We start from the raw sequence: 24683 nt of genomic DNA, 5'->3' as shown, positions 1-24683 counted from the left end.
TAACTGGCTTTGGCTCACAAACGAATGCCCCGGCTCCCCAGAATAACCTCAGCCCTGTGATGGGTGCAAAGCGCTGTAGATTGTAAACACATTTAGCCAGCAGTTCTTTACAGTAATCCCTCCCACTGGTGACAGACACAGGGATTAGCCATGTCAGAACCATGGAGGAGAGTGGCAGATGCTTGTTAAGACTCCTTGGGTGGGGAGGAAAAGCAGCTTTGGGAATCAAATTGAAGCCGTTGCAGATGGCACACATCTATAGATACATCCTGTAAAATCCGTGGTTTGGGCTGAGGGCCTGGAAAGCATCTCAGGGTTAATTCTATCCTGCTCGCAAAACCTCAAGGATACCAGGGCTACGATTTTTCAAAATTTCAAAAATCACGTGTCTGTATTGTGCATGGTAAGCCCAAGTGTCCATCCAGCATCTGTGCATGGTCTCTTTACTCCTCGAAATCCAGTGTGTGTTCAGTCCTTGGCGAGCTGGCTACTCTAAGAGCCTTCTGGGGTTCAGGAGGCTGCTGAGGCTGGGGATGAGCAAAGGCTGCCCCGTACGGGGAGAAAGGCCAGAACTTTGGAAGGCTGGGATTGGGAAGCCACATCCCTGGGTCTGAACTTCACGCTGCTGCTGGGTCTCAATCTGATCCTTGGGCCCAGAACCAGAAGAGAGGAGGTTTGCACTGGGAGCTCAGGTGGGGAGGGGTTAGCATGGCAGTAGAGGTGAGTGTGAAGTCCATTGGGGGGGGGGGGGGGGGAAGGAAGGAGAAGTAGGTAAGTATTAGTTTCCAGTTCCTCATTGCAGGAGCAGGAGATCTGATCACTGACATGCTCTCTGGGACTCCAGCCCACACTGCTGAGGCAGATGCAGAAGGACAGCTGCTGGGCTGGGGAAAGGTCGGGAACAAGGCAACCAAGCCATCTGGAACCAAAAGCCAAGGCTGCGTTTTCATTGGCGTTTGGTCACAAAATGGATACATCTGCCCCCTGGCTAGCAGGGTCCAAGTGGACGACAGACCAAGCGGGAGGTGCAGCTGCGACGCGGAGCGAGACAGGACTCCCTGTGTCGTGCCCCAGGAAACAGAGCCAGAAACAATACCAGAAACCTGATGCTGAGTGAGTTGGAAGGGAGCAGGTCCTGAAGTGCACGCTCCCACAGCCAAGCATGGGCCACCAACGCTCAACTGAGCCCCAAAGGTGGGCATGCCTGGGAGCAGGCAGCATTAAATCAAACGATTCCCGAGCTCTAGAATAACAGCACCTAAGACAGAGACAGAGCCGACACCCCAGGCTCTATCGTGACTCCAGGGCCAGCCAATTAACAGTAACACTGAGCACTTCAAGAGCTTTGTGCCTTCCATGCATTGCATGGATGACAGTAAAGCCCGCAATGGGGTGGAAGCAGGCTGCCTGGGCAGCGATCATGGCAATTCAACAGGCCTCATTCGAAGGTGGATTTGATTAGAAGTATACACTTGATTTACCAGGTTCCATCTGCGAGCCTCTAACTACTTCAGAGACTCAAGCTGCACATCACCTCTGTGGAGGTAGGGAAACTGAGGCACTGAGCGGTTAAGGCAGGAATTTCAGTCTTGGGTGACTGAGCTACTAATGAGAAGAATGACAGGTTTCAGAGTAGCAGCCGTGTTAGTCTGTATCAGCAAAAAGAAAAGGAGGACTTGTGGCACCTTAGAGCCCAACAAATTTATTTGAGCATAAGCTTTCATGAGCTACAGCTCACTTCATCGGATGCACTGCACATAAAAGGGTAAGAGTAACAAAGTGTTACTGCAAACCACACACGATTATAATACCATAGATAGGCATAGAATCATGGAACTGGAAGGGACCTTGAGAGGTCATCTAGTCCAGTCCCTGCATGACCATAAATACCATACAGATAAATAAATACCATACTCCAAAGAGCTTACAACCTTTTAAAAATCGCCAGTGATGGAGAATCCACCATGACCCTCGGTAAGATGTTCCAATGGTTAATTCCTTTCACTGTCAAAAATTTACATCTTTCCAGTCTCAATTTATCTAGCTTCAACACCCAGCCACTGGACTGAGTTGTACCTTTCTCTGCTAGGCTGAAGAGCCCATTGTCAAATATTTGTTCTCCATGTAGGTATTTATAGACTGTGATCAAGTCACGCCTAAACCTTCTCTTTGTTAAACTAAATAGATTGAGATCCTTGAGTCTGTCATTATAAGACATGTTTTCTAAACCTTTAATCATTCTCATGGCTCTTCTCTGAACCCTCTCCATTTTATCAACATCCTTATTCTGTGGTCTTCTTGACTTGTGGCTACCAGAACTGGACACAATATTCCAGCAGCTGTTCCACCAGTGCCAAATACAGAGTAAAATAACTTCTCCTCTCCTATTGAAGATTCACCTGTTTACGCATCTCCTGATCACATTAGCCCTTTGGGCCACTGTGTTGCACTGGGAGCTCATGTTCAGCCGATTATCCACCATGACTCTCAAGTCTTTCTCAGAGTCACTGCCTCCCAGGACAGAGTCCCCATCCCGTAAGCATGGCCTACATTCTTTGCTCGTAGGGGTATATTTTGCTGTATTACAATGGACATTATTTGCTTGCACCGAGGTTACCAAGTGATCTAGCCTCATCCTATACCACAGCCTCAATTTCTGCAGCATCTGCAAACTTTACTAGTGATGATTTTACATTTTCTTCCAAGAGGATATAAAGGGATATAAAACCTCACACTTTGAGCTATGACTAACAGAGGTCAGGAAGAAATTTTCCTTGGGAGGCAGGCTAGCTCATAATCACAGTTTATTTTACCTTTCTTTGAATCACCTAGTACTGGACACTGTCTGAGACAGAATACAGACCTAGACAGACTGGGTCTGATCCAATATAGGCATTCCTAAATTAAGAACAAACAAGAGAAAACGACAGCGCAAAGTTGCTTAGAAGAAGGGAAATACAAGTGTGTGGGAGCATTGTGTGGTCTCTGGGGAGGCTACTTTATATATAGAATCATAGAAATGTAGGGCTGGAAAGGACCTCAAGAGGCCATACTGGACTGTACCTGTCCCTTGCACTGAGGCAGGACAAAGTATACCTAGACCAGAGGTTCTCAAATTGTGGTCTGCGGATAGTTCCCTCTAAGGCAGAGGTGGGCAAACTACAGTCTACGGGCCACATCCGGCCCGCAGGACCCTCCTGCCCAGCCCCTGAGCTCCTGGACTGGGAGGCTAGCCCCTGGCCCCTCCCCTGCTGTTCCCCCTGCCCAGCAGCCTGGCTGTTTGGGGAGGCCCAGCCTCCCCTAACTGGCCCTCTGTACAATTTCAGAAACCCGATGTGGCCCTCAAGCCAAAAAGTTTGCCTGCCCCTGCTCTAAGGTGCGCGCCTGGGCAGCCACATGAGAGAGAATGAAGGGCCACCCACCTAATTAGTGGAGTCCGCCCAGGCACGGCTCCACTAATTAAGTGCCTGGACTCTGGAGAAGACGCACATGTAAGGTGAGGTGGTGGCCTTGGGAGGAATGGGGGTAGGTGGGAGGGGCAGTGGGGTGAGAAGAGAGGGTGGGGGGAATTTGGGACACGCAGAGCTGCGGCGGCCAGAGAAAGAGGCGACTTTCCCCAGCTCCAGGGCTGCGGCTGCCAGGGAGAGACGGCCCTTCTTCCCAGCCTCTGCTCCATGACTGCTGTGGCAGGAGAGAGACCCCCTCCTTCCCAGTCCCAGCTTGGGGGTTGCCACGGCAGGGGAGAGAGGGCACATCCATCACAATAGAAAGGTAAGACTACTGATATTAAAATAGCAGTTATGTGCTTTTAATTGTAGGACAAAAAAGAGTTAATTTTTTTTATAGCGCTTTTATCCAAAGCTTTACAATTGTTAGCTAACGGTACAAACAACATTTGGAAAGATCGTGTCGAAACCCTCAGCAATTTTCAAGTGATCCACAAAAAGAAAAGTTTTAGAACCACTGACCTAGACCATCCCGGACAAGTTTAACCTGTCCTTAAAAACCTCCAAAGACGGCGATTCCACAACCTCTCTTGGAAGCCTATTCCATACTTCAGTATCCTTAGAGTTAGAAAGTTTTCCCTAATATCTAACCTAAATCTCTCTTGTTGCAGATTAAGCCCATTACTTCTTGTCCAACCCTTGGGGGACATGGAGAACAACTGAACACTGTCCTCTTGAGAGCAGCCCTTAACAGATTTGAAGATTGTTATCAGGTCCTACCCAGGACTTTTTTTTCTCAAGACTAAACATGCCCAGTTTGTTTAACCTTTCCTCATAGGTGAGGTTTTCTAAACCTTTTTATAATTTTTGTTGATCTCCTCTAGACTCTCTCTAATTTGTCTACATATTCCCTAAAGTGTGGTGCCCAGAACTTGACACAGTACCAAGTGGAAAGGGACAATTACGTCCCATGTCTTACATATGAAACTCCTGTTAATATCAGTCTTTTTCTCAACTGCATCACATTGTTGATTCATTCAATTCGTGATCCACTATACGGGTGCTTGGAAGGGTTGGATTTTTACCAGTAAGTTTCAGTAAATGTTGATTTTACTACATAAACAGATGGGAAAATACTTCTTTCAATGAAAACAGAAATTTACATAAAGGCAGAGTAAGAAAAATGCTGCTTGAGACTGTATTAGAGCTTGATTTAAGGATATCTACTTTCCGTATTTTGACACATGATGCTGACAGTTTGTGTTTTAGTGGTTATAAGGTTTTTACTTTTTTGAATCTTAATGTCTATTGTCATTAAAATGATTATCTGACACCCCCCAATAATTCCCTGCAACTGTGAAAATTTAAATCAATAATAGAAAAAATGCTTAAAAATAAGCATCAATACTATCCACCAAATTTATTTTAAAAATAAATAAAAATTGTTCTCTGCCAAGCCTAATTACAACCCCCAGGTCGTTTTCAGTAGTACTACCACCTAGCCAGTTATTTCCTGTTTTGTGGCTATGCATTTGATTTTTCCTTCGTAAGGGAAGTACATTGCACTCATCTTGACCGAATGTCATCTTGCTGATTTCAGACCAATTCTCCAATGTATCAAGACTGAATCAAGAATCCAATGTTTTGCATTCTAACCCTGTCCTCCAAAGTGTTTGCAACCCCTCCGAGTTTGGTGTCATCCATAAATTTTGTGAGCTTATTCTCCACTCTATTCGCCAAGCCATTAATACTGAATAGTAGCAGACCCACGACAGACCCTGGAAGGACCCCACTAGATATGCCCTCCCAGTTTGACAGGGAACCATTGATAACTACTCTTTGAGTAGTTTTTCAACCAAACTTATACTCAATTTATGGTAATTTCATCTAGACTACATTTCCCTAGTTTGCTTATGAGAATGTCATGTGTCAAAGGGGTTACTATAATCAAGATATATCATATCTACAGCTTCTCCTCTATCCACTAGGCCAGGAACCTTCTCAACGAAGGTAATTAAATATTTAGAGTAATTTTTACAATGTAAAATATATTGTTATTACAGACACACACACAAAGGTGATTAGAGAATTCAGATGATAAATATCAGCTAGCACTGATGCCATTTAATGTAAAAGCAGTATTGTCTAGTTGATGGAGCAAAGAACTGGGACTCAGGATACCAAGGAGCTCTGCTACTGGCTTGCTGGGTGACTTTGGCCTAGTAACATGCCCGTGCCTCAGTTTCCCCATCTGTAAAATGGGGATAATCATACTGACCTGCTTTGTACGTCGAGTTGTGATCTATTAATGAAGAGCACCGTATAAGAGCTAGGTATTATTAGCTATTATTATGACTAGTAAAAGTAGGACATGAAGAATGAGGACTCCTGGTTTCTATTGTCAAAACTTTGCTACTGACAAAGTAAATTTGGGCAAGTCACTTAATCTGTGTATCGGTTTCCTCAGCTACCAAATTGGAGTATTTACCCTACCTTGCTGGGGAGGTGGAATTCACTGTTTGCAAAGACCCCCTTCATCACAGAGTGCAATGTTAGCAGCCAACACTTGACTTGGTAATAACAAGCTGAATCATCTGTATTGAAATCAGAGAATTAAAACCTGCAACATTGGGCACGTTAATGTTTCCAAGCAAGTGGCAACACAGGATTTCTCTTCACCCACCCCCATGAGCCGTCTAGATTCCATACCACGCAGGGAAGTGCAGATCTTTAGAAAAGACAGACTTAGTGCACTGTGAGCTTCAACACAAATAGACAGAAGCTGCATTTAGTAAAGGTTAGCAACTGCCATTTAGAAGACCACAATCTATGAAACACTGCAACTATCTGTCTCAGTGTCTTTCAGATAAGGCCTTAAAAAACAAAGACTCTGTGGGGATATTAAAGGTCTCATAGCACTGAACACAAGAAAGTGATGTGCCCACGGTCTTGGCCAAACATTCCCTTCTCTCCCACACAACTACTGAACATGACAATTGTTTACCCAGCAACCACCCTCCACCCCAGAGGTAGCTGCATTTTAGTTGTATTCTAAAAAGCCCTACATGATAACTAGGCAATGATAGCTAGTGATCTTATGCCATACACAGAACTATAATCTGTATGTCTCAGATTTATAAAGAGGAGCCCTGTACCGTTTCCGTTTTACAGATGGGGAACTGAGGTACTTGCCCATGGTCAGACAATGAGTCAGTGGCAGAGTGGGGAACAGAATTCAGGTTTCCTGCATTCCAGCCCACCTGTGATCCAAATCCTTAGTGAATAGCTCAGAGACCTTGTGCTACATAATAGGGACACACAGCAAAGAACAAAAGTATTTCTTTCCATTCGCTGGACCAGGGCTTTGTAAAGTTTTCTGGTCCTAAAGCACTTGTACTGCCCACCAAAGGACTTCCAGGCATGCTGGTTGCAAGATTTCATACCTTAATACCACAACATCCTTAGCATTCTACTCCCAAAGCTCTGGTCAATTCCAATGTGATTTTAGTAGACAATCTCATGAATGGCTAAAGTTAATGATATCTGCTATTTCAAAGCGGGGTTCCAAGCTTTCAGATGGCACAAAACACTGTTTTCTACTAGCTTTGGCAAATCAAGATAGCAACTACTCAAATCTATGTCTGAACTGAAGCAGAAAGGAATCAAAAGCAAATTAGTCATTAGCATGATTCAGTTTTAAATATCTGCAGTCTCATGACCAGCCAGGTTTGGAAACAGATGTGGTTGGCCAGTGGGGAACTGATAATCCCAGCCTCCCTGGGCTATACAGCAACAGCTTTGCAGGCCTGAGGGCTCATGAGATTTGTGACAGAAGTGTTGTTGCTGGTCCTTCTAACACTGCGGCAGGTCTAGTCATGGAACTTGGACCAAATTATTTTCATTCTCTGCATCTGGAAGCTGATTCTCTTCCCAATCCCGCCTCCTGCCCCCATTCCTGTCTGCATGTGAGGTGGAACCAAAGCACAAGGGCAGCTTTTAAAGAGGCTGATATGAGGGGGACTGTGAAATTTTCCTTCACACTAAATCAGAATTTCTATAAGTGTGAAATTATTCCATACCGTGTCAGCTACAACCGATAACACCTGTGTCTTCCTTGTCCCTCTAAGGAAAAACCCAGGAGCACCACGTGATCAGAGATTCGTAGGCCTAGTGTGTTTCACCCGCTGGTGACTGTATCCGCTATGCAAGTCCAGCAAAGCGGACTGCCTGGAGATTCCAAGTCGAGGCACACAGTGTTTCTACAGCAATTCACCGGGTTACTCAGGTTTTCTTTAGTGTGTTGCCTTGAGGACACTAGCAGGGTCAAAGTTCCTACCCTGAGTACTGCTTCTTGCTCCCAAGTGGGGAGGAAGCTTGCGTTGCTGCTGCTTTTGTACTTGCTCTATGCACAGAGGACCGAAGCCTCTGGGGCTTTCATTCCAATACCACCACTGGCACTAACTTCACACGAAGGCTTCAAACCATTCCAGATGTGGTTACAAATGAAAACTAAACTCTGCTCTCACTCACCCGGAAGCGCCCAGATTAATAACAATGAAGTCACTGGAATAAGACAATTGGAACCACCGTTTAACCTAATTGGCAAGATTAGCTTTGCCCTCTCAGGGCAGATAAAATTTTAAGGCCAGAAGAACCCACTCTGATCATCTAGACAAGGGATTGGCAACCTTTGGCACATGGCCCGCCAGGGAAATCTGCTTGTGGGCCGGGCCCGTTTGTTTATCTGCAGCATCTGCAGGTTTGGCCAATCGCAGCTCCCACTGGGCACGGTTCGCCGTTCCAGGCCAGTGGGGGCTGCGGGAAGCGGCACGGGCCAAGGGATGTGCTGGCCGCCCTTCCTGCAGCCCCCATTGGCCTGGGACGACGAACCATGGCCAGTGGGAGCTGTGATTGGCCGAACCTGAAGACGCTGCAGGTAAACAAACTGTCCCTGCCTGCCAGCGGCTTTCCCTGGTGAGCCACATGCCAAAGGTTGCCGATCCCTGATCTTGACTGACATCCTGCAGAACACAGGCCATCATAATTTCACCCACCGATTCCTGCCCAGAGCTCCAAATGGTGTGGCTGAACTAGGGCATTTCTCTCTAGAATCCAGTCTTGATCTAAAGACTGAGATCTAGTCTACACCACAAAGTTAGCTCGGTTTAACTATGTTGGTCAGTGGTGTGAATAATCCACACCCCTGAGCAGCAGCGTTAAGCCAACCTATGTCCTAGGTAGACAGCGCTAGGTCGGCAGAAAGATTCCTCCATTGACCTAGCTACCACCTCTCAGGGAGGTGGATTACCAGCGTCGATGGAAGAACCCCTCCTGTCAGCATAGCTAGTGTCTACACTGAAACACTAGAGAAGCTGCCTCATTGTAGCATCTTAAGCGTAGAGAAGCCCTGAGATTAGAGCCCCATCATTTTGGGGGTTGTGCAAACACACTCAGATCCCAAAGTGCTTGCAATTTAAACTGAAACAAGATGCACGTAACGAACGAGCAGAGGGAACAGAGAAGGGACCATCAGGACTCCAGCGAGATGAATACATGGCTGTGTGGACAGGCTACATGCATCATTGGCAGGTAAGAGGGGCATTTAACAGGACACCTGTAATGTCCTTGCTGGCCACATGTAAATTAGAGTGTCAAATTCTGCTCAGTCATACCAGTGTTTACCCATCACAGTGAGGTCATCCCAGTATTTTATAGAATCACAGAATATCAGGGTTGGAAGGGACCTCAGGAGGTCATCTAGTCCAACCCCCTGCTCAAAGCAGGAGACCCACTGTGTATGATCTGATGCGGCTGGATAACTTCATTTGGAGCAGGACTGGCAACAAGTATTTACAACACCCAACGTACGGCCATATGCTGTTTAACATAATCCAGGGTATTGTGCAGACAGAGCGGCATGATCTATTGGCTCACACACAGGACAGTGAAACAAGAACTCAGGAGCTCTAGCCCTGGCTTTGTGCCTCTGGGCAAGTCACATAACTGCTCCGTGCCCCAGTTTCCCCCATCAGTAAAATGGCGATAAGACTTCCCAAACTCACAGGGGCATGGCAAGCACTGGTGTTTGCAAAGCATTAGGATGAACTGCATTTAGTGTCCAATAAAAGATCTATCTATAAAATAGAAACAGCAACTGTAAAACTATTTGGTCCAAAGACGGGCACGCAAAACCTGGAGACCCCGGTGACAACTTTTTCTAAGTTCTTGAAGTATTAAAGAAAGAACCAGAACCCTTTGTAAGTCACTTGGGAGGTACCGGTGGATCCAAAGAGGAAGACTGCACCAGAGCGGGAAAGTTCAGACTGCAGGTGGCAAGTTGCAACCACAGCTCACAGCTGGCCAAGAACTAAGCACATCCCAGGATTTGTGTTATACCCAGAGTCCCTCACCTCAGCCTGCTTGTCTCATTTACCGGTTATGTCTCATCTTGTAGACTGAGACTTTCAGAGACTAAGGGAGTGAGATACGTACATCTCACTGAATATCAACGGGGTTTGGAATGGGCTCATCAAACCACCCTAAGTCATTTAGGAGCCTCAGCCCCAGGGACTTGGGGAAGTTACAGCCCTCCCAGGAACTTGTGCTCCTAAGGGTACACTGACACTGCAGTCAGGGGGGCTGTCCCTTCTGGCCTGGGTAGACGTACACACACTAGCTTTGATCCAGATAAAATGAGCCAAAAATAGCAGTGGTGCTGCAGCTACATGGGTGATGGGACAAGCGAGCTGCACCCCCCTCCCCGACAGGGTGCGTACTCAGGCAGCTACCCCGTGTCACTGCCCATGGAGCCATTGGCCACACTACTATTTGGAGTGCACTAGCCTGACGAAAGCTAGCAGAAGTATATCTACCTGAGCTGGAAAGGACACTCCTGGCTGCCATGTGGACGTACCCCAAGTCGCTTACACTCCTTTGGAAACCTCCCCCGTTGGTGGTCAGCTCTTTAGGACAGCGTCTGTCACGTGCTGTATGTCCGTGCAGCACCGACCACCATAGCTGGCTGGCCTCCAGGTGCTACCATCACACAGATCTTAAACCGTTACCACCACCCTCAGCCTGGGACCATCTTGAGAAATAGGTTTCAGAGTAGCAGCCGTGTTAGTCTGTATCCGCAAAAAGAACAGGAGTACTTCTGGCATCTTAGAGGTGCCACAAGTACTCCCGTTCTTCTTGAGAAAGAGACGCCAAGCCACCTTCCCTTTAGTACAGGAACAGCAGCTCAGCCCCACCTCCCTCACAGGCACTATGGGCGAGAACGTAAACCGGTGTCTCATCTCCAAGATCCCTTTACCTTGCGCTCTCTTTGCAAAGCTGTGCAGCAACTTGGCCACGGGCCGTTTGCCAGGCTCTCCTGCTGCCTGCGTAAGTAAACACGCTGGCACCAGCTGGAGTTTGGAATCCATCGAGTGCAATGCCAGCTGGTGACGTGGAGAACAGTCAGATTAGGGGAATGAGTAATGAGCAAGCGGGTGGGAGAGGAGCTACTGTTTGCACAGAACTGTTTGCAAGGGTCAGGGACGGCATTAGCCAAAACTAAGCTTCCCGAATGCTGTGCAAATTACAGCCCTCCTGCCCTACTCCAGCTACCAGCCAGATGGGTTTTAATCTCCCCATCACTCAGACGGGAATCTGCTCCACTGAATACGATACTGACACCTGATCCAGTAACAGCCTAAACTGGTGACATTAAAACCCCAATCCTGGCACTAGGCTGACATCCAACAGCCACTCAGTATGTCTACACTGCAAAAAAGGCCTGCAGCAGTAAGCCTCAGAACCTAGGTCTACACACTCAGACTCATGGGGCTTGTGCTACGGGGCTAAAAATAGCAGTATAATGTTCCCGCTCGGACTGGAGCTGAGGCATGGAAACCTGGCGAGTGGGTGGATCTAAGAGCCTGAGTGGGAACGTCTACACTGCTACTTTTAGCCCTGTAGCATGACATTGGGAGCCACTCAGCATGCCACAGGAAAGTGAATGGGATAGCGGGGACCAAAAATCAAAGGAACACAACTCAATTATTATGAGAAGTATTTGAAGACGCATAATCACACTCCACAGCCCACCTATTTACTTATAACTGGAGAGTGAATGAAGTCAAAATAATTCTTAGTGTGGGAGCTGCTTATCCCATATAAATGCTGGGGTGCCCTTTCCCCCCTTTAGAAGAGAACCTAGAGCACATGCATCACCATGTACCAATAATTCATGGCCCCGTTACTGATGTACCTTGGATTATTGAAGCTGGAATTTTAAAATGTCAAGATTTTTAGATGTGACTAGAGATTCTGGGCATCCCAAACAGACCTATTAAAGGGCATCCCCTCCCCCTCAGAAAACCAGGTCCCTCTAATAGGTCTTAAATGGACATCTTAACATCCTGACCCCATTTACTTCATTGTTCAAGCTGTTGGCATTTTGCAGGTCATGCAGCAAAATCAAAAGTGAAACTGACAAACGTTTCTAGTCAAATCCTGGTTAGTTTCACTTTCAGGTGTGCCCAGGGCTTGTCCGCAGCTACAAGGAGGCTATTGGGTTTGGTTTACAGCACCTTTAAATGCATAAACCTGGCCCCGCCCTGCCCGGGAAGTGTCATTAGAAATAAATCATGGAAATGTAAGACTGTAAGGGAACCTTCAGATGTCATCTAGTCCAGTCCCCTGCACTGAAACAGGACTAAGTATTGTCTAGACCAGTGGTCTCCAAAGTTTTTGGATCGCGAACCTGCACGGTGCCGCAGAAGAAAGAAGACGGGAAGACCTGCCACAGGCGTGCCGAGCTGCCGCCGAATAAAAATAACCGGCGGAGTGCTCCTCCTGCAGAGCACCCCCTGGGATCCTCTGGCGCACCCCCTGCAGTGCGTGCACCCCACTTTGGAGACCACTGGTCTAGACCGTCTGTGACCGGTGTTTGTCTAACCAGCTCTTAAACACCTCCAATGACAGAGATTCCACAGCCTCCTTAAAATATTTCTGTTCATATTACAGGTTTGTCAAACAATTAAAAAAAGATACGTTGCTTCCTAATGTTGTGCTCTGAGGGCTCGAGTGTCCATTGAAACACAAATAAAAACCTGTTAATCCAAAGTACATTCCAGATGCGTCAGAATAGGACCTGCACGTAAATTGGACTCCCAAATTTGACTCTGAGGCTCAAGGATAAAAAGGAGGGGTTTTTTTTAGCATCTGATTCACAACACACTGTCCAAATATACCTGTCTATTTTAACATACAACAGTTCGTCTACCATGCATTTCCCTTTTATTTATTCCCACCGCACTAGGAGATCTAGGTTCTAATCCCAGCTCCGCCACAAACTCTGCAATCTTGGCCAGGTCACTTCACCTCTGGGTTCTCCGGTTTCCCTGTCCATCAGACACAGATGACATTACCTTACCACAAAGGGCTATTGTGAGGCTTCGTTCGTTACTGCTTGTACTGTGTTTTAAGAGCTTTTCGTGAAGGGTGCTATAATAGGACAGAGTATATTTAGTATTAGTCTGGAAACAGGAGCTCATTTGAGAGCCTCCTCCCTTTGGCAGGGTCATATTTGGAAGACCATGATTCAGGACTATGATGGCAGTGAATGTTCCCATCCTTGTTTGGAACAAGAATACAGGAGAAAGCATCGCAACTTGAGCTTCATTGGCTCTGGCTAAAATAGATTAATTTCTCCTCCCACCAAGCTGTGTGGTGACTCTAGAATCCAGATGTGCTTTTGGTTTTGACTAACTAAAACCACCTACTTTCAAGGCACGGGGAGGGGGGGAAGTTTCCAAGTTTAGTGAGTTCACGTTATACAAAGGAGCATTGCTGCATGTCACAAGTGTGCTTTAGCAACAAGCTTATCTGAACTGTTTGAGACAAATAGGAATTTAATACGAGTCAGCAAGATTTTATTACCATAAATGTCTACAGCTCTGCAAGCCAGAAGAGAGGGCCCTGGACTGGGACTTGGGAGATTGGGGTTTGATTCCCAGCTCTGCCACTGGCCTGCTGGGTGACCTTGGGCAAGTCACATCATCTCCGGTGCCTCAGTTTCCCCTTCTGTAAAATGTGGATAATGATACTGACCTCCTTAGTAAAGTGCTTTGTTGATTGAGGGATGAAAAACGCTGCGTAAGCATTTTGTATTAAGGTTAACCTAGTCAAAGCTTGACCAGCTAGGTAAGGGCAACTGGTGGTGCCATCATCCATGTCATAGCGCTGGCATTACAAATCCTTTTCAAGTTTCATTTGTTGCTAGAACATGGTTTAAAATATGCCAGTGAAGTAAAAGCAATTTGGGGCTTGGGTGAAAAGAACTTATTTTAATTTAAATATGGGGTAATTTTAATCAGTAAAATAGTGGAAGTGATTCTTTGCCATCACTTAGATTTACTTTTAGAATGAGCAAGCATGTCTTTTCAAAGCGTGGTCCATCCTGTAGCTTCCTGCACTGACCCTGGACAGGTCAGGAGTAGAAACTTATTTAGACTGCTTGCCAAAGAGGCCAGGAGCTGTAGAAAATCCAGCACTGCTTTCTCCCTCTCACACCAACTACACCTTTCACACAATCGATCTGGAGAGGAACCAGATCCAACTTGAATTAAGAGGGGACTGAAACTGGGTTCAATCCAAAAAAAATATTTTCATCACATCAGCCTTCATCCTAGAAGCTACAGATGGAGAAGCCTATAGTAGATCACACGCGCCATCTCACTGCCAACACAAGACTGTTCCCTATAGTTAGGGTCCTACTGAATTCACAGCCATGAAAAACATGACACAGACCATGAAACTGGTCTCTCCCACGTAATCCGGATTTTGGGAGGGGGCGGGGCAGGCAACCCATACTTCTGCGCCGCCCACATGGCAACCCATACTTGCCAACCCATACTTCTGCACCGCCTTCACAACTGGGCGGCCAGAAAGTGGCAGCTGCTAGCCAGGCGCCCACCTCAGAAGGCCGCATCGCTGCAGGCTACAGCGCAGAAGTAAGGGTGGCAATCCCACACCATGGCATTCTTACTTCTATACCGCCGCTGGGTCAGCTCTGCCTTCCGAGCTGGGCACCCGGCCAGCAGCCGCTGCTCTCTGCCCGCCCAGCTCGGAAGGTACCGCAGAAGTAAAGGTGGCCATACCGCAGCCCTGCCACAATGGCCTCGGAGCCCCCTTTTGGGTCGGGACCCCCAGTTTTAGAAATGCTGACTTAAGGGCTTGACACGGTTATATTTTTAAATACATATTCATGCTTTGTGACAACACTGAAATTTAAGATTTAAATATCTGAAACCATGAAATTCAAGATTTTTAAAATGCTATGACATGAAATTTACCAAAGTGGACTGCGAATTTGGGAAGGCTCTACCCATAGTACATTGTATAGCACTGTGTCCAGGCCACTTTCAAAGGCATCTACCTAGTACCTAGTAGATGGACTTACAAGGCTCCTGTCACAGAGTGCCTCAATCTTTAATGTATTTATCCTCACGACACCGCTTTGAGGTGGGAAAGTGCTATGTTTCCCATCTAAAATGGGGATGAGAGGCACAGAGAGGCTAAGTGAGTTACACAAACCTCGTTGTGGAGCAGAGACTTGAACTCAGGTCTCCCGACTCCTAGGGCTAGTGCTCTAACTGCTGCACTGTCCTTCTTCGCCATTTGGCAACTGCCCACTGCCCATGACAGGATACCAGGCTACAAAGGGCACAAGTCTGACTGGCCAAGGCAAGGCCTTGGTTACAAAGCGCTCTCTGCACAGGGATTTCCCACTGAAGTCAATAGAAGCTGTGTGTATGAAGAGGGGTTGCAGGGTCAGGCCCTAAGAAGTTGATACTCACAGTACTTTGGGTGTGAAATGCTGTACAGCTGTTCAGACTTGTACTAGCCACCATGTTCACAGAATCATAGTAGTGTAGGACTGGAAGGCTAGACTAGAGGCCATCTAGTCCAGTCCCCTGCACTCAAGGCAGGACGACGTTTTAACTCGGCCATTCCTGACAGATGTTTGTCTAACCCAGTGGTTCTCAAGCTGAGGCGTGGGCCGCTTGTGGCCCAATCAGTACGCAGCAGTGGCCCATGTGATATCCTCAGGGCCACACAGGTAGTATATATATATTGTGTGGATGTGGCCCACGTAACACAGAGAGCTGCATATGCGGCCCACAATGGTAAATGGGTTGAGAACCACTGGTCTAACCTGCTCTTAAAAACTGCCAATGATGGAGATTCCACAACCTCCGTTGGCAATTTGTTCCAGTGCTTAGTCACCCGGACGGTTAGGCAGTTTTTCCCTAATGTCCAACCTAAACCTCCCTTGCTTCAATTTAAGCCCATTGCTTCTTGTCCTATTCTCAGAGGTTAAGGAGAACAATTTTTCTCCCTCCTCCTTGTAACCACATTTTACATACTTGAAACCTGTTATGTACCCCCCCACCCCCAGTCTTCTCTTCTCCATGCTAAACATACTAAATGTTTTCAATCTTCCATCATAGGTCATAGTTTCTAGACCTTTAATAATTTTTGCTGCTGTTCTCTGGCATTTCTTCAATTTGTCCACATCTTTCCTGGAATGTGGTGCCCACGACTGGACACAATACTCCAGCTAAGGCCTAAGCAGCACAGAGCTACACAGCAAGCTTTAGGGCAGCAAGGACTGTGGCTGGATAGTAGCTCACCACCTGTGAGCAGACAACGCCACAGGCCCTCGCAAACACACGATGGCGACTGTCTAGGTCAGAAGCGTGCCAGCTGCAGATTTGGAAGGAAATGGTTAAGTCACAGTCACACATTCACAGCCTGCGGGAGAGTGCCTGGGAGCCCAGAGAAATCCTTCCCTACAGGAAATGGTCTATTGTGAGACAGGTTCTGCCATTTCCTTCAGTCTCTCCACGTCTGTATGGCCAGTCAGCAGGAGCGCCAAACCTTTCACCAGCTGAGGGCAGCGTCTCGCGGCTATCCACGTTAGGAGGGAGCTGCAGCCTAGGAGAGAGCTTGAGACTCTCCGCTTTGATCTGAGCTCTGGCCACTACACTCTAGAAGGGCTCTGCAGATGATGCTCCCTGATCTCCACCACAGGCCACACCAGCCTGAGGAAGGCCTAACGGGCGGCTCAAAGCCCCTGTGGACTGCATTCACCCATCCCTGGTGAAGAGACTCCACCATGCAAAGTCTCCAACTCTAGCAGACGCAGGGCGGATCTTAGAAGTGTCGTGGAACAACAAGTGGCAGGACATGGAAACAGCATGCGGCAGGACATGGAAACAGCATGCCTGCGCGGGGTGAGGAAGGAAACAAGGAGTCAAAGGGGATACCCGGGATGTGGGTCCAAGCAATGATGATCAAGACTAGGGGGAGGAGAGGAGGGATGAAGAAGGTTTTGGAAAGAGATCAGCAGCTCAGCTTTAGCCACGCTAAGTGCACAGTGATGGTAAGACATGCTGGAATTGTCAGAGATAGGCAGAGACACAGGGCAGGAGTGAGGGAGGCAGGGCAGGAGTGGAGAGAGAGGTCATTCCAGCAAAGATCATGGATCAGATCTCACAAGGAGAGGCTGTAAAGTGAGCGGGAGGCCAGGGCAGAGCCCTGAGGCATCTCACCAGAGTGGAAAGGGGGGAGAAGCACCCATGAAAAGAGACTCCGATCAGAGCGGTCGGAGGAGAACCAAGAGAGGACAGAGCCACAACAAAAGCCAAGGGAGGAAAAGACATCAAGAGGGGGGAGTATGACTGACACAGCCAAAAGCAGCAGTTTAGGAGGATGGACCAAGTCTGAGGACCCCCTGGCCAGGAAGAGGCCGTTAGAAACCTCTGTGACAGCAGCTGCAGGGGGACATGGCGAGCCAGGGGATCCAGAATGAAAGACAGGAAGTCGAGGTGCTGCCCGTACATGGCGCACTCAGTGGGTTCAGGCGCAAAGGCTACAAAGGTGAGGACGTGAGAGTAAGAGGCAGCTGGGGCCAAGAAATGACTTTCTAAAAGTACGTCTACACTTCCGGGGGCGTGTGGAGTACAGATGCTGCACCCCCAGCCAGAAGGGCTATAAATAGCAGCGTAGCGGGCGAGACACGGCTTACGCAAGCAGCATGCCCTATACGTTTGAACTTCCAGCGTATCTACCTACACGCCCAAGCAGTGCCTCCCATGTCTACACGGCTACTTTTCAGGATCGTGCCCCACTGCCAGAGCCTTTTCCCGCTGTGGGAAAAGGCCCCAGCAGCTCCCTGTTGCTGGAGCCTTTCATTGTGACACGTAGATACGCAAGTAGTGCCTGTATCCTACACGCTGCCATGTGTAGACATAGCCCAAGGGCGTGGGGACCACCGTATATTTGTACTATGAAAGGCAGCAGTAAGAGGGGAGAAGCTGAAGAGAAGAAGTGAAAGGAGATCAGGAGGGTGTGAGGCCGCTGGGACAGGCGAAGGTGGAGAGTAGGCGCGTCGTGACCCTCTCTTCCCTTCCCACTTAAGCAGGTTTCATTTGCACGGTACGGCACATGTCCTAATCTTACGAGTTTGCCAGACATCCACAGAGCCTTCTAGGGGGTGGGGGAGAAAGCAGGGGACACAAGACCAGCATTTCCAGCACAAACCATACTTCAAATTCTCTCTGTACATCAAAAAGAAAAAAAAATAAAGCAAAAAACATTTTTGTCCCTTCGCAGGGACAGTATTTAGGCTAATACTGACTCTGCCTTGGCTGTCCCTACACTAACATTCTCCTCCGTTGAAGTTCTACCGTAGAGAGGACACGGGTGTTTTTATTACTGTGTTGTCTCAGTGCAGGTCCAGATGAGGGAGTAACATTACAAAAGGCACCTACGTTGAATGAACTCACACAGGAAAACGAGAAAAGACAAACACACCAGCAGCTGTGGTGAATACTTTTCACAGCGCGATCACGCTACAGCTGCCCTATCAGGCCGCATCCTTGAACAAAACCTGCACAACACTTTCCAAAGACAAGCCTGGGAGCTTAAATTCATAACGCTGCTAGCCACTGAAAATCATGGATCTGACAGAGACACTGGATTTAGGGCTTATTATAACACTCTGTAGCCCACTAGCCCCGCTTTTTGTCCTATGACTGAAGCTGTATTAATGGGCTACTTCACCTACAGTGATTCCTCAGAACGTGCACTAACCACTGATGCTAAACAATCTGCTCCGTCTTGTATTTAGCTGCGATGCTCAGAGAACCTTTCCCAGACCTGGAGAAGAGCTGTGTGTAGCGCAAAAGCTTGTCTCTCTCACCAACAGAAGTTGGTCCAACGACCGATATTACCTCATCCCCCTTCTCTCTCAAAAGCATCATTTAGGTTCTTCTAACAATTTTCCTCTGAAGTCTGGATGGTAACAATGCCCTGTTTACACCAGGATTCTGACTAGTGCAGCTGCAACGGTGGGAGATTAATGAAAATACCAATGCAGACAAGTCCTGTCTCCAGGACTGTCAAGCCGACATCTTCCAACTGTGCAAAAACACAATCAGCTTTTTCTAAAGAGAGCCCAGACGAGCTTATTCCGCACGCAGCCCTGAGGCTAAGGCCACGTCTACACTAGAGAGCTTACAGCGGCACAGATGTACCGATGCAGCTGTAAGATCTCCTGTGTAGCCTCTCTATGCTGACGGGGGAGAGTTCTCCTGTGGACATAATTAAACCACCCCCAACGAGCAGCAGTAGCCATGTCATCAGGAGACGGTCTCCCGCAGACATAGCAATGTCCACACTGGCAAAGTTATACTGACAAAAGTGCCAGCGTAGACACAGCCTTAGAGAAGGAAAGTTTGGTAAAGTGACCACCAGCAACAACCAAGGGGAAACCCTCGGCCTGCTGAGTTAGTGGGAGACAAAACCCCCTCCAGCTCAAAGTCGCTGCTTGTTTTGTTTTGTTTTCAAAGTACAACTATGAAACTTGCAGCCGGTGTGTCCTACTCTGCGGCATTTGCATGCGGTTTGGGAATTTATACCCCAGCCAGCTGGCCTTTCTGGCTCTAATTTAGATGTTTCCTTTAAAGACATTAAGATTTCTAGGTACTGAAAACTACTTGTTCATTCAGTGCATTGCAATGAAAGGGAGGGAAAAACTGTCTTTTTTTTTTTTGTTTTGTTTTTTTAATTAAGGAAATGGGTTTCCCCCTTCTCTGATGCGTTCTCCCCCACCCCCCTTCCATCTCGTCTCCATTTGCCCTGAAACGTGGCACTCGGCTGGGGGGCTGGGAGAGACACGGTCCTAGCAGACATCTGCGGTCAGCATCTGAACCATGTAAGCACGCACGCCCCTGAGGTGCCAGGCTGGCCAGACTCCGCGTATGGAGCAAGCCTGAAGGGCTGAGTTGTTCAGCAGGAATCCTCAGCCCCCTCCCTATCCTGTCTCCTCCCCTGAAAGAGGAGAGGAAAGAGAGGAGAAAGCTGGGAAGGGGCGGGGTGGGGGGGTGGGGGGGGGAAGCTCCACATTCCTGACATTTCTGTGCAAAGCACTGGGGCTGCAAGGAGCCTGCTCTCCCGGCTAGGGACTGACAGGGAGGAAGAGCCCTGATGCCAGGCTTGGGAGAGGCCAAGGGTCTGCTCCTCTCCCCCTACCAGGGGCTCCATTTCTATCAAATGTACTGGGGAGGGGCAGATAAATAACTCCCCCTCCCACAGGAGGAGCGGACACTCCTGTCTAGGGAGGGGGAAAGGTTTCATTGGGTTCTCTCTGGTGGGGGCTGGCTGAAGGGAGGCAGGAGAGCACCTCTAGCTTGTGGGATGTCTCTGGAAAGAGGGAGAACAAGGCTCCTGGTGAGCTCAGGGGTTGGTGGAGGGGAAGATGCCCCAAGCATGGGGAAAGGGGCACTGGGGACAGTGTGGCCTGGGAGGGGGCACTGCACTGCACTCCTCCAGAAGGACATTTCTCTAAGGTCAGGATCACGACTCCCTCCAGGGAAGGGGCAACGCTGGGGAAGGCGGGAACAAAAGGAAGTGGTGGAAAATGGTAGGCCAGTTGCCCCCACCGACACCTAACCCCCAGTACCTCAATAGTAGGGTTGCCACCTGGCCAGATTCTCCCAGGATTGTCCCTGTTTGAGATCGCTGTCCTGGGCGTCGGTCAGTGTGCTCCAAAAACTGGCCAGCTGGTCGTGTGCAACGCGCTCAGGATCATCCCGAATGTCCCAGATTTTTGTAGCTCAGAGATGGCAACCCTAGCTTATGGGCAAAGGAAAGGGGCAGCTGCTCCCGGGGAAAGGGAAGGGGCAGACGTCCTCCACCAACACTGCCTCTCCCCCTCCGCAGGTAAAGCTATTTTTCTTCTTTAAATGAACCCTATTTATAGAAATGTTTCCATTTCTTTAAAAAAAAAATCTTCCGTTTGATCTGGGTTTGCATATTCCCCTGCAGAGTTTGCACCCCAACCATTGCAACCAGGTGCTGGCACACAAGAATCCAGCGCGAGAGAGGGGTTATAAACAAACACAGAAGTAACGACAGCTGCGGGAAACTCAGAGCAAGCTACACAAATGGTGAAAAGTGGGCTGGATTTTTAAAGTTCTTTCGGATTTTGGTAATCAAAGGTATCAGTGGTAAGTAACCTAGACAAGGGATTAAAAAAAAAAAAGATTTAAAATCTGATAGTGCCCCTTTGACAAAGCCCAACAATCCAAACCCACGGCCACAGTGCACCTGAAAGATGGGGCTATCCAGCAGCACAGGGGCATTGCATCAGGCTGAGCATTAGCCTTCCACTGAATTGCCATCCCCACTCCCAGCAGCACCTCCGGGCTGCTCAGAGGTCTCCCAGCCAAGGAATGACCTCACCTAGCCTGCCCTGCTTAGGGAGAGAGCTGTCAGGATGGCAGCATCTGGTGGCCCGGCTGTGGGCCCTGCCACCTCTCCTGCTAACCACAGCATGACAGCACACTGCAGGGGTTCCCGCCAAACCTCAAAAGGTTGTGACCCCATCACAACACATCCCCTGCCTTAAAGCTGCTCCACTTCAACTCAGGCCACACCCAACTTCCCCTCACTCATCAACTCCCCCAACTTCTGGGGCACAGACCAACGCCATCTGGCAGCTCATCCCCAAACCCTGGGGAAAGCACCGGCTAGAGCCAGCTATCCCCCATCCCCGGAGCTCTAGCACAGGGAGAGCCTCACCCCAAAAGCCTTTTCCTCCACCCCACAATGTTGGAGCCCAAGACGGTCAACACGCCGCCTGTACCATGCCCAAACACAGAGACTGAAGGATGCTACCCGGCCTATCTCATGGACCCCATGGACAGGGGTCACACAAGCATGGCCATCCCTGGCAGTAGCTAGTCAGTGTCCCCAGTACCCCCACCTACACTCATCCAGACTCAAGGAGGGCAGCAGCTAGAGGCCAGGGGGGAATCTTGTTCCTGGTGGGCACTGGTCCAGGCCTAAGAGGGGCTGGGGGGGAAGGGGAGACTGCAAACTGGAGCAGGAGAAGGAGGCACTGGGGAGGGGGAAGGATGTACTGGGGGGACTGGAAGCTGGGGAGGTCGAAGTTGTGGGTGTGGACAGAGTGGAGAAGCAGCTGGGGGTATGGAAGAGGGGAAATGAAGTTATCCGGGGGTGGATGGTGGCGTATGGGGATGGGAAAGGACAGGAAGAGTGGGAAGGATCCCTGGCGAACGAAAGGGGGAAGGAAGTGCAGTGTAGGGGAGGGAAACTAACCCACAAAGGGGCTGGGAAAAGGAGGTTAGTGGGACTGGGGGGCTTAGTGCACTGCGCTCCTCCTGATGGGCGCAATGTGGGTAGTGCCGAAAGGCAGATTCACTGGGGCTCCCTCCCCAGGCAGGGTGCAGGGGGGTCGTCTTCTCCCCCACACGTCAAAGGGGTGCATTGCAAAGGTGCACTCTCCAGGGGTGCACCGTGGGAGGTTGGAATTTGCTTCTACTGACAAGGAGAGGATCTGCTGGAGTAGGATCCCCTGGGAAGGAGTTACATTCGGATCCACCCCCAGGGTGTGCAGTGCATTGGGGTCCCAAGGAAGGATGCCCTGGGTGGAGGGACTGCATCAGGATCCCTTGGAGAGGCACAGAGAATACCCCCAGGAAGGGCTGCAGTGTCCCATGGTAGGGGGCTGCAGAGGGGTCCCCCAAGGAAGGAGTGCAGTAGGGTTCCTTGGGGGTGCAGCAGGCAGTATCCTGAGAGGGTAAGGGGCAGATCTGCAGGAAGGGGCACAGCAGGGTCCCAGAGTGGAGTGGGCAGCACCCCCAGGGTGCACAGGGCAAAGTCCTGGGGAAGGGTCACAAGGAGTCTCTCAAGGTGGGTGCAGGGGGGGGTCCCCAGGGTCAGTGGAGAGGGGTGCGGGGGGGTCCGGCCGAGGCGCAGGGGAGTGCTCGGGGTCAGTGGTGCAGGAGGGTCCCCCAGGAGAGGTGCAGGGGGTCCCCGGGGTCAGCAATCAGGGGTGCAGGGGGGGGTCCCCGGGGTCAGTGGGCAGGGTGTCCCGTGGGGGAGGTGCAGGGGGGTCCCCGGGGTCAGCGATCAGGGGTACAGGGGGGTCCCCGGGGTCAGTGATCGGGGGGGTCCCCGGGGTCAGCGATCAGGGGTACAGGGGGGTCCCCAGGGTCAGCGATCAGGGGTGCAGGGGGGTCCCGCGGGGGGGTGCAGGGGGCCCCCCGCTCTCACCTCGAACATGAGCGCGATGAGCACGCAGAGCACCAGGCAGAAGCCGATGTCCGCGTGGTTGTGGATCAGGAACTCCTGGCTGAAGAGCGGGTAGCTCTTGGCCCGCCGGCGGAAGGCCATGGCCGGAGCGGAGCGGAGCGAGCAGCCCGGCCGCCCGCCGCTGCCTCCGCCCAGCGCCGCAAACTTCGCCCGGCCCGGAGCCCGGACAACTTCGGCAGCGCCGGGCCCGCGCCTGCGCCGACCGCCCCCGCCCGCTTAACCCGTCCCTGCCCGCGGGGCTGGCTCTCGGCCGGCCGGGCTCGGCTCCTCACCGCCCCCCAGCTCCTCCCCCCGGCTCCCTGCCCTCCGGCATTCAACCCACCCCTTCCTCCACCCTGCCCAACCCCCCACCCTTCACTGACCTACTAGGTCAGTGTCACGATTGTCAGAGGGGGAAACTGAGGCACGGAGCGGGACGGTGACTTCCCCAGGCTCGCCCCAGCAGGCCAGGGGCAGCGCTGGGAACAGACGCAAGGTCGCCAGAGTTGCCGCCCAGCGCGCTAGCCCCTAGGCGATGCTGCCTCCTAAACCCACTTTATTCGGACTCCAGAGGTCTTAGAAACATACAGCCTTTACCCGCTGAGCATTATTCATGGGAGCAGCCTGCCTAAAGCCTCTGAGTAAGGACTGGGCCCCTCTGACTTTATTTTCAGAGGCATTAAACCCACACAGGTGCCTCGGACTTCCTGTTCACATCCCGATCATCTGACCCCAGGCTTCTCCCCTTTTAACATCCACAGGAACACCTCTTGAATAATAATGCAGCACATTTTGAACACCTTTCAGACTCCAGGATTCAAGGTGCTTCACAAGTTACACACACAGAGCAGCACTGGAATGCAGCTGCTTCTGGGGTAGAGAGCAGCAGCCAGGCGGGAAGAGGATACTCTGGAGGACAAGAAGAAGTTGGCCAAGGTCTCCAGAGCAGAACACTTTGCAGAGTATCCTGGACTCATTAATATCCATTCTTATTTATTGATGGCTGCACCCCAAAGTCCAAGGCACTTTCCAAACACTGGAGTAGGGGTGGGCTCTGTCTAAAGGGCTGACAGCCTAAGGACAGACTGACAAGCAAAGGTAAGGGGAGAGGGATCAACAATAGCCAATTTACATACAAGTCAACTCAGTTCACTATAGCCTGGCAAGGCAAAAGTGGGTTGTTAAGAGGGACTGAAGTGTGGACCAGGTAGGGTTTTGCAGATGAGCTGGGGGTCATGCCATGCATGGGAGAGGGCCACAGAAGACAGAGGTGACGGCAAGTAGCTTAGAAAAACTGGAAACAGACACTTTGTTTTTAAGATGTCATCTCAAAGACCTACACAGTAAATATGCTGGGTCAGCTCCTCAGCTGGTGTAAGCCAGCATAGCTCCCTTGGCTTCAGTGGAACAATGCTGATTGACACCAGCTAAGGATCTGGTCCATTCTGTCCTGGGAGAGTTAGAAGAAGCATGAAGGACTGACTGCTCCAGCTGGTTTGAAGGGGCTGCGCTGTTTCAAACCGGACACTTAGAGCACCGAGTGTCCCCTCCAGCCAAATACAGCATAGGGAATAGATTCCTGGCCTT

At 49.8% G+C, this 24683-nt stretch overlaps 1 protein-coding gene across 1 annotated transcript in view; it reads right to left on the bottom strand.

Annotated features, from left to right (window-relative positions):
• Window positions 1-23232, bottom strand: part of TRAM2 (translocation associated membrane protein 2) — a 54298-nt gene extending 31066 nt beyond the window's left edge. The window contains exon 1 of the mRNA XM_077812380.1: window positions 23079-23232. Coding sequence (XP_077668506.1) covers window positions 23079-23198 — 120 coding nt within the window. The 5' untranslated portion in view covers window positions 23199-23232. The remainder of the gene's footprint in view (window positions 1-23078) is intronic.
• Window positions 23233-24683: the final 1451 nt, after the last annotated feature.

This window comes from Eretmochelys imbricata, chromosome 3 (assembly GCF_965152235.1).
Source record: "Eretmochelys imbricata isolate rEreImb1 chromosome 3, rEreImb1.hap1, whole genome shotgun sequence".
Classification (NCBI taxonomy): domain Eukaryota; kingdom Metazoa; phylum Chordata; order Testudines; family Cheloniidae; genus Eretmochelys; species Eretmochelys imbricata.
Note: the sequence above shows the minus strand (reverse complement) of the source record. Positions and strands in the feature narration are given on the sequence as shown.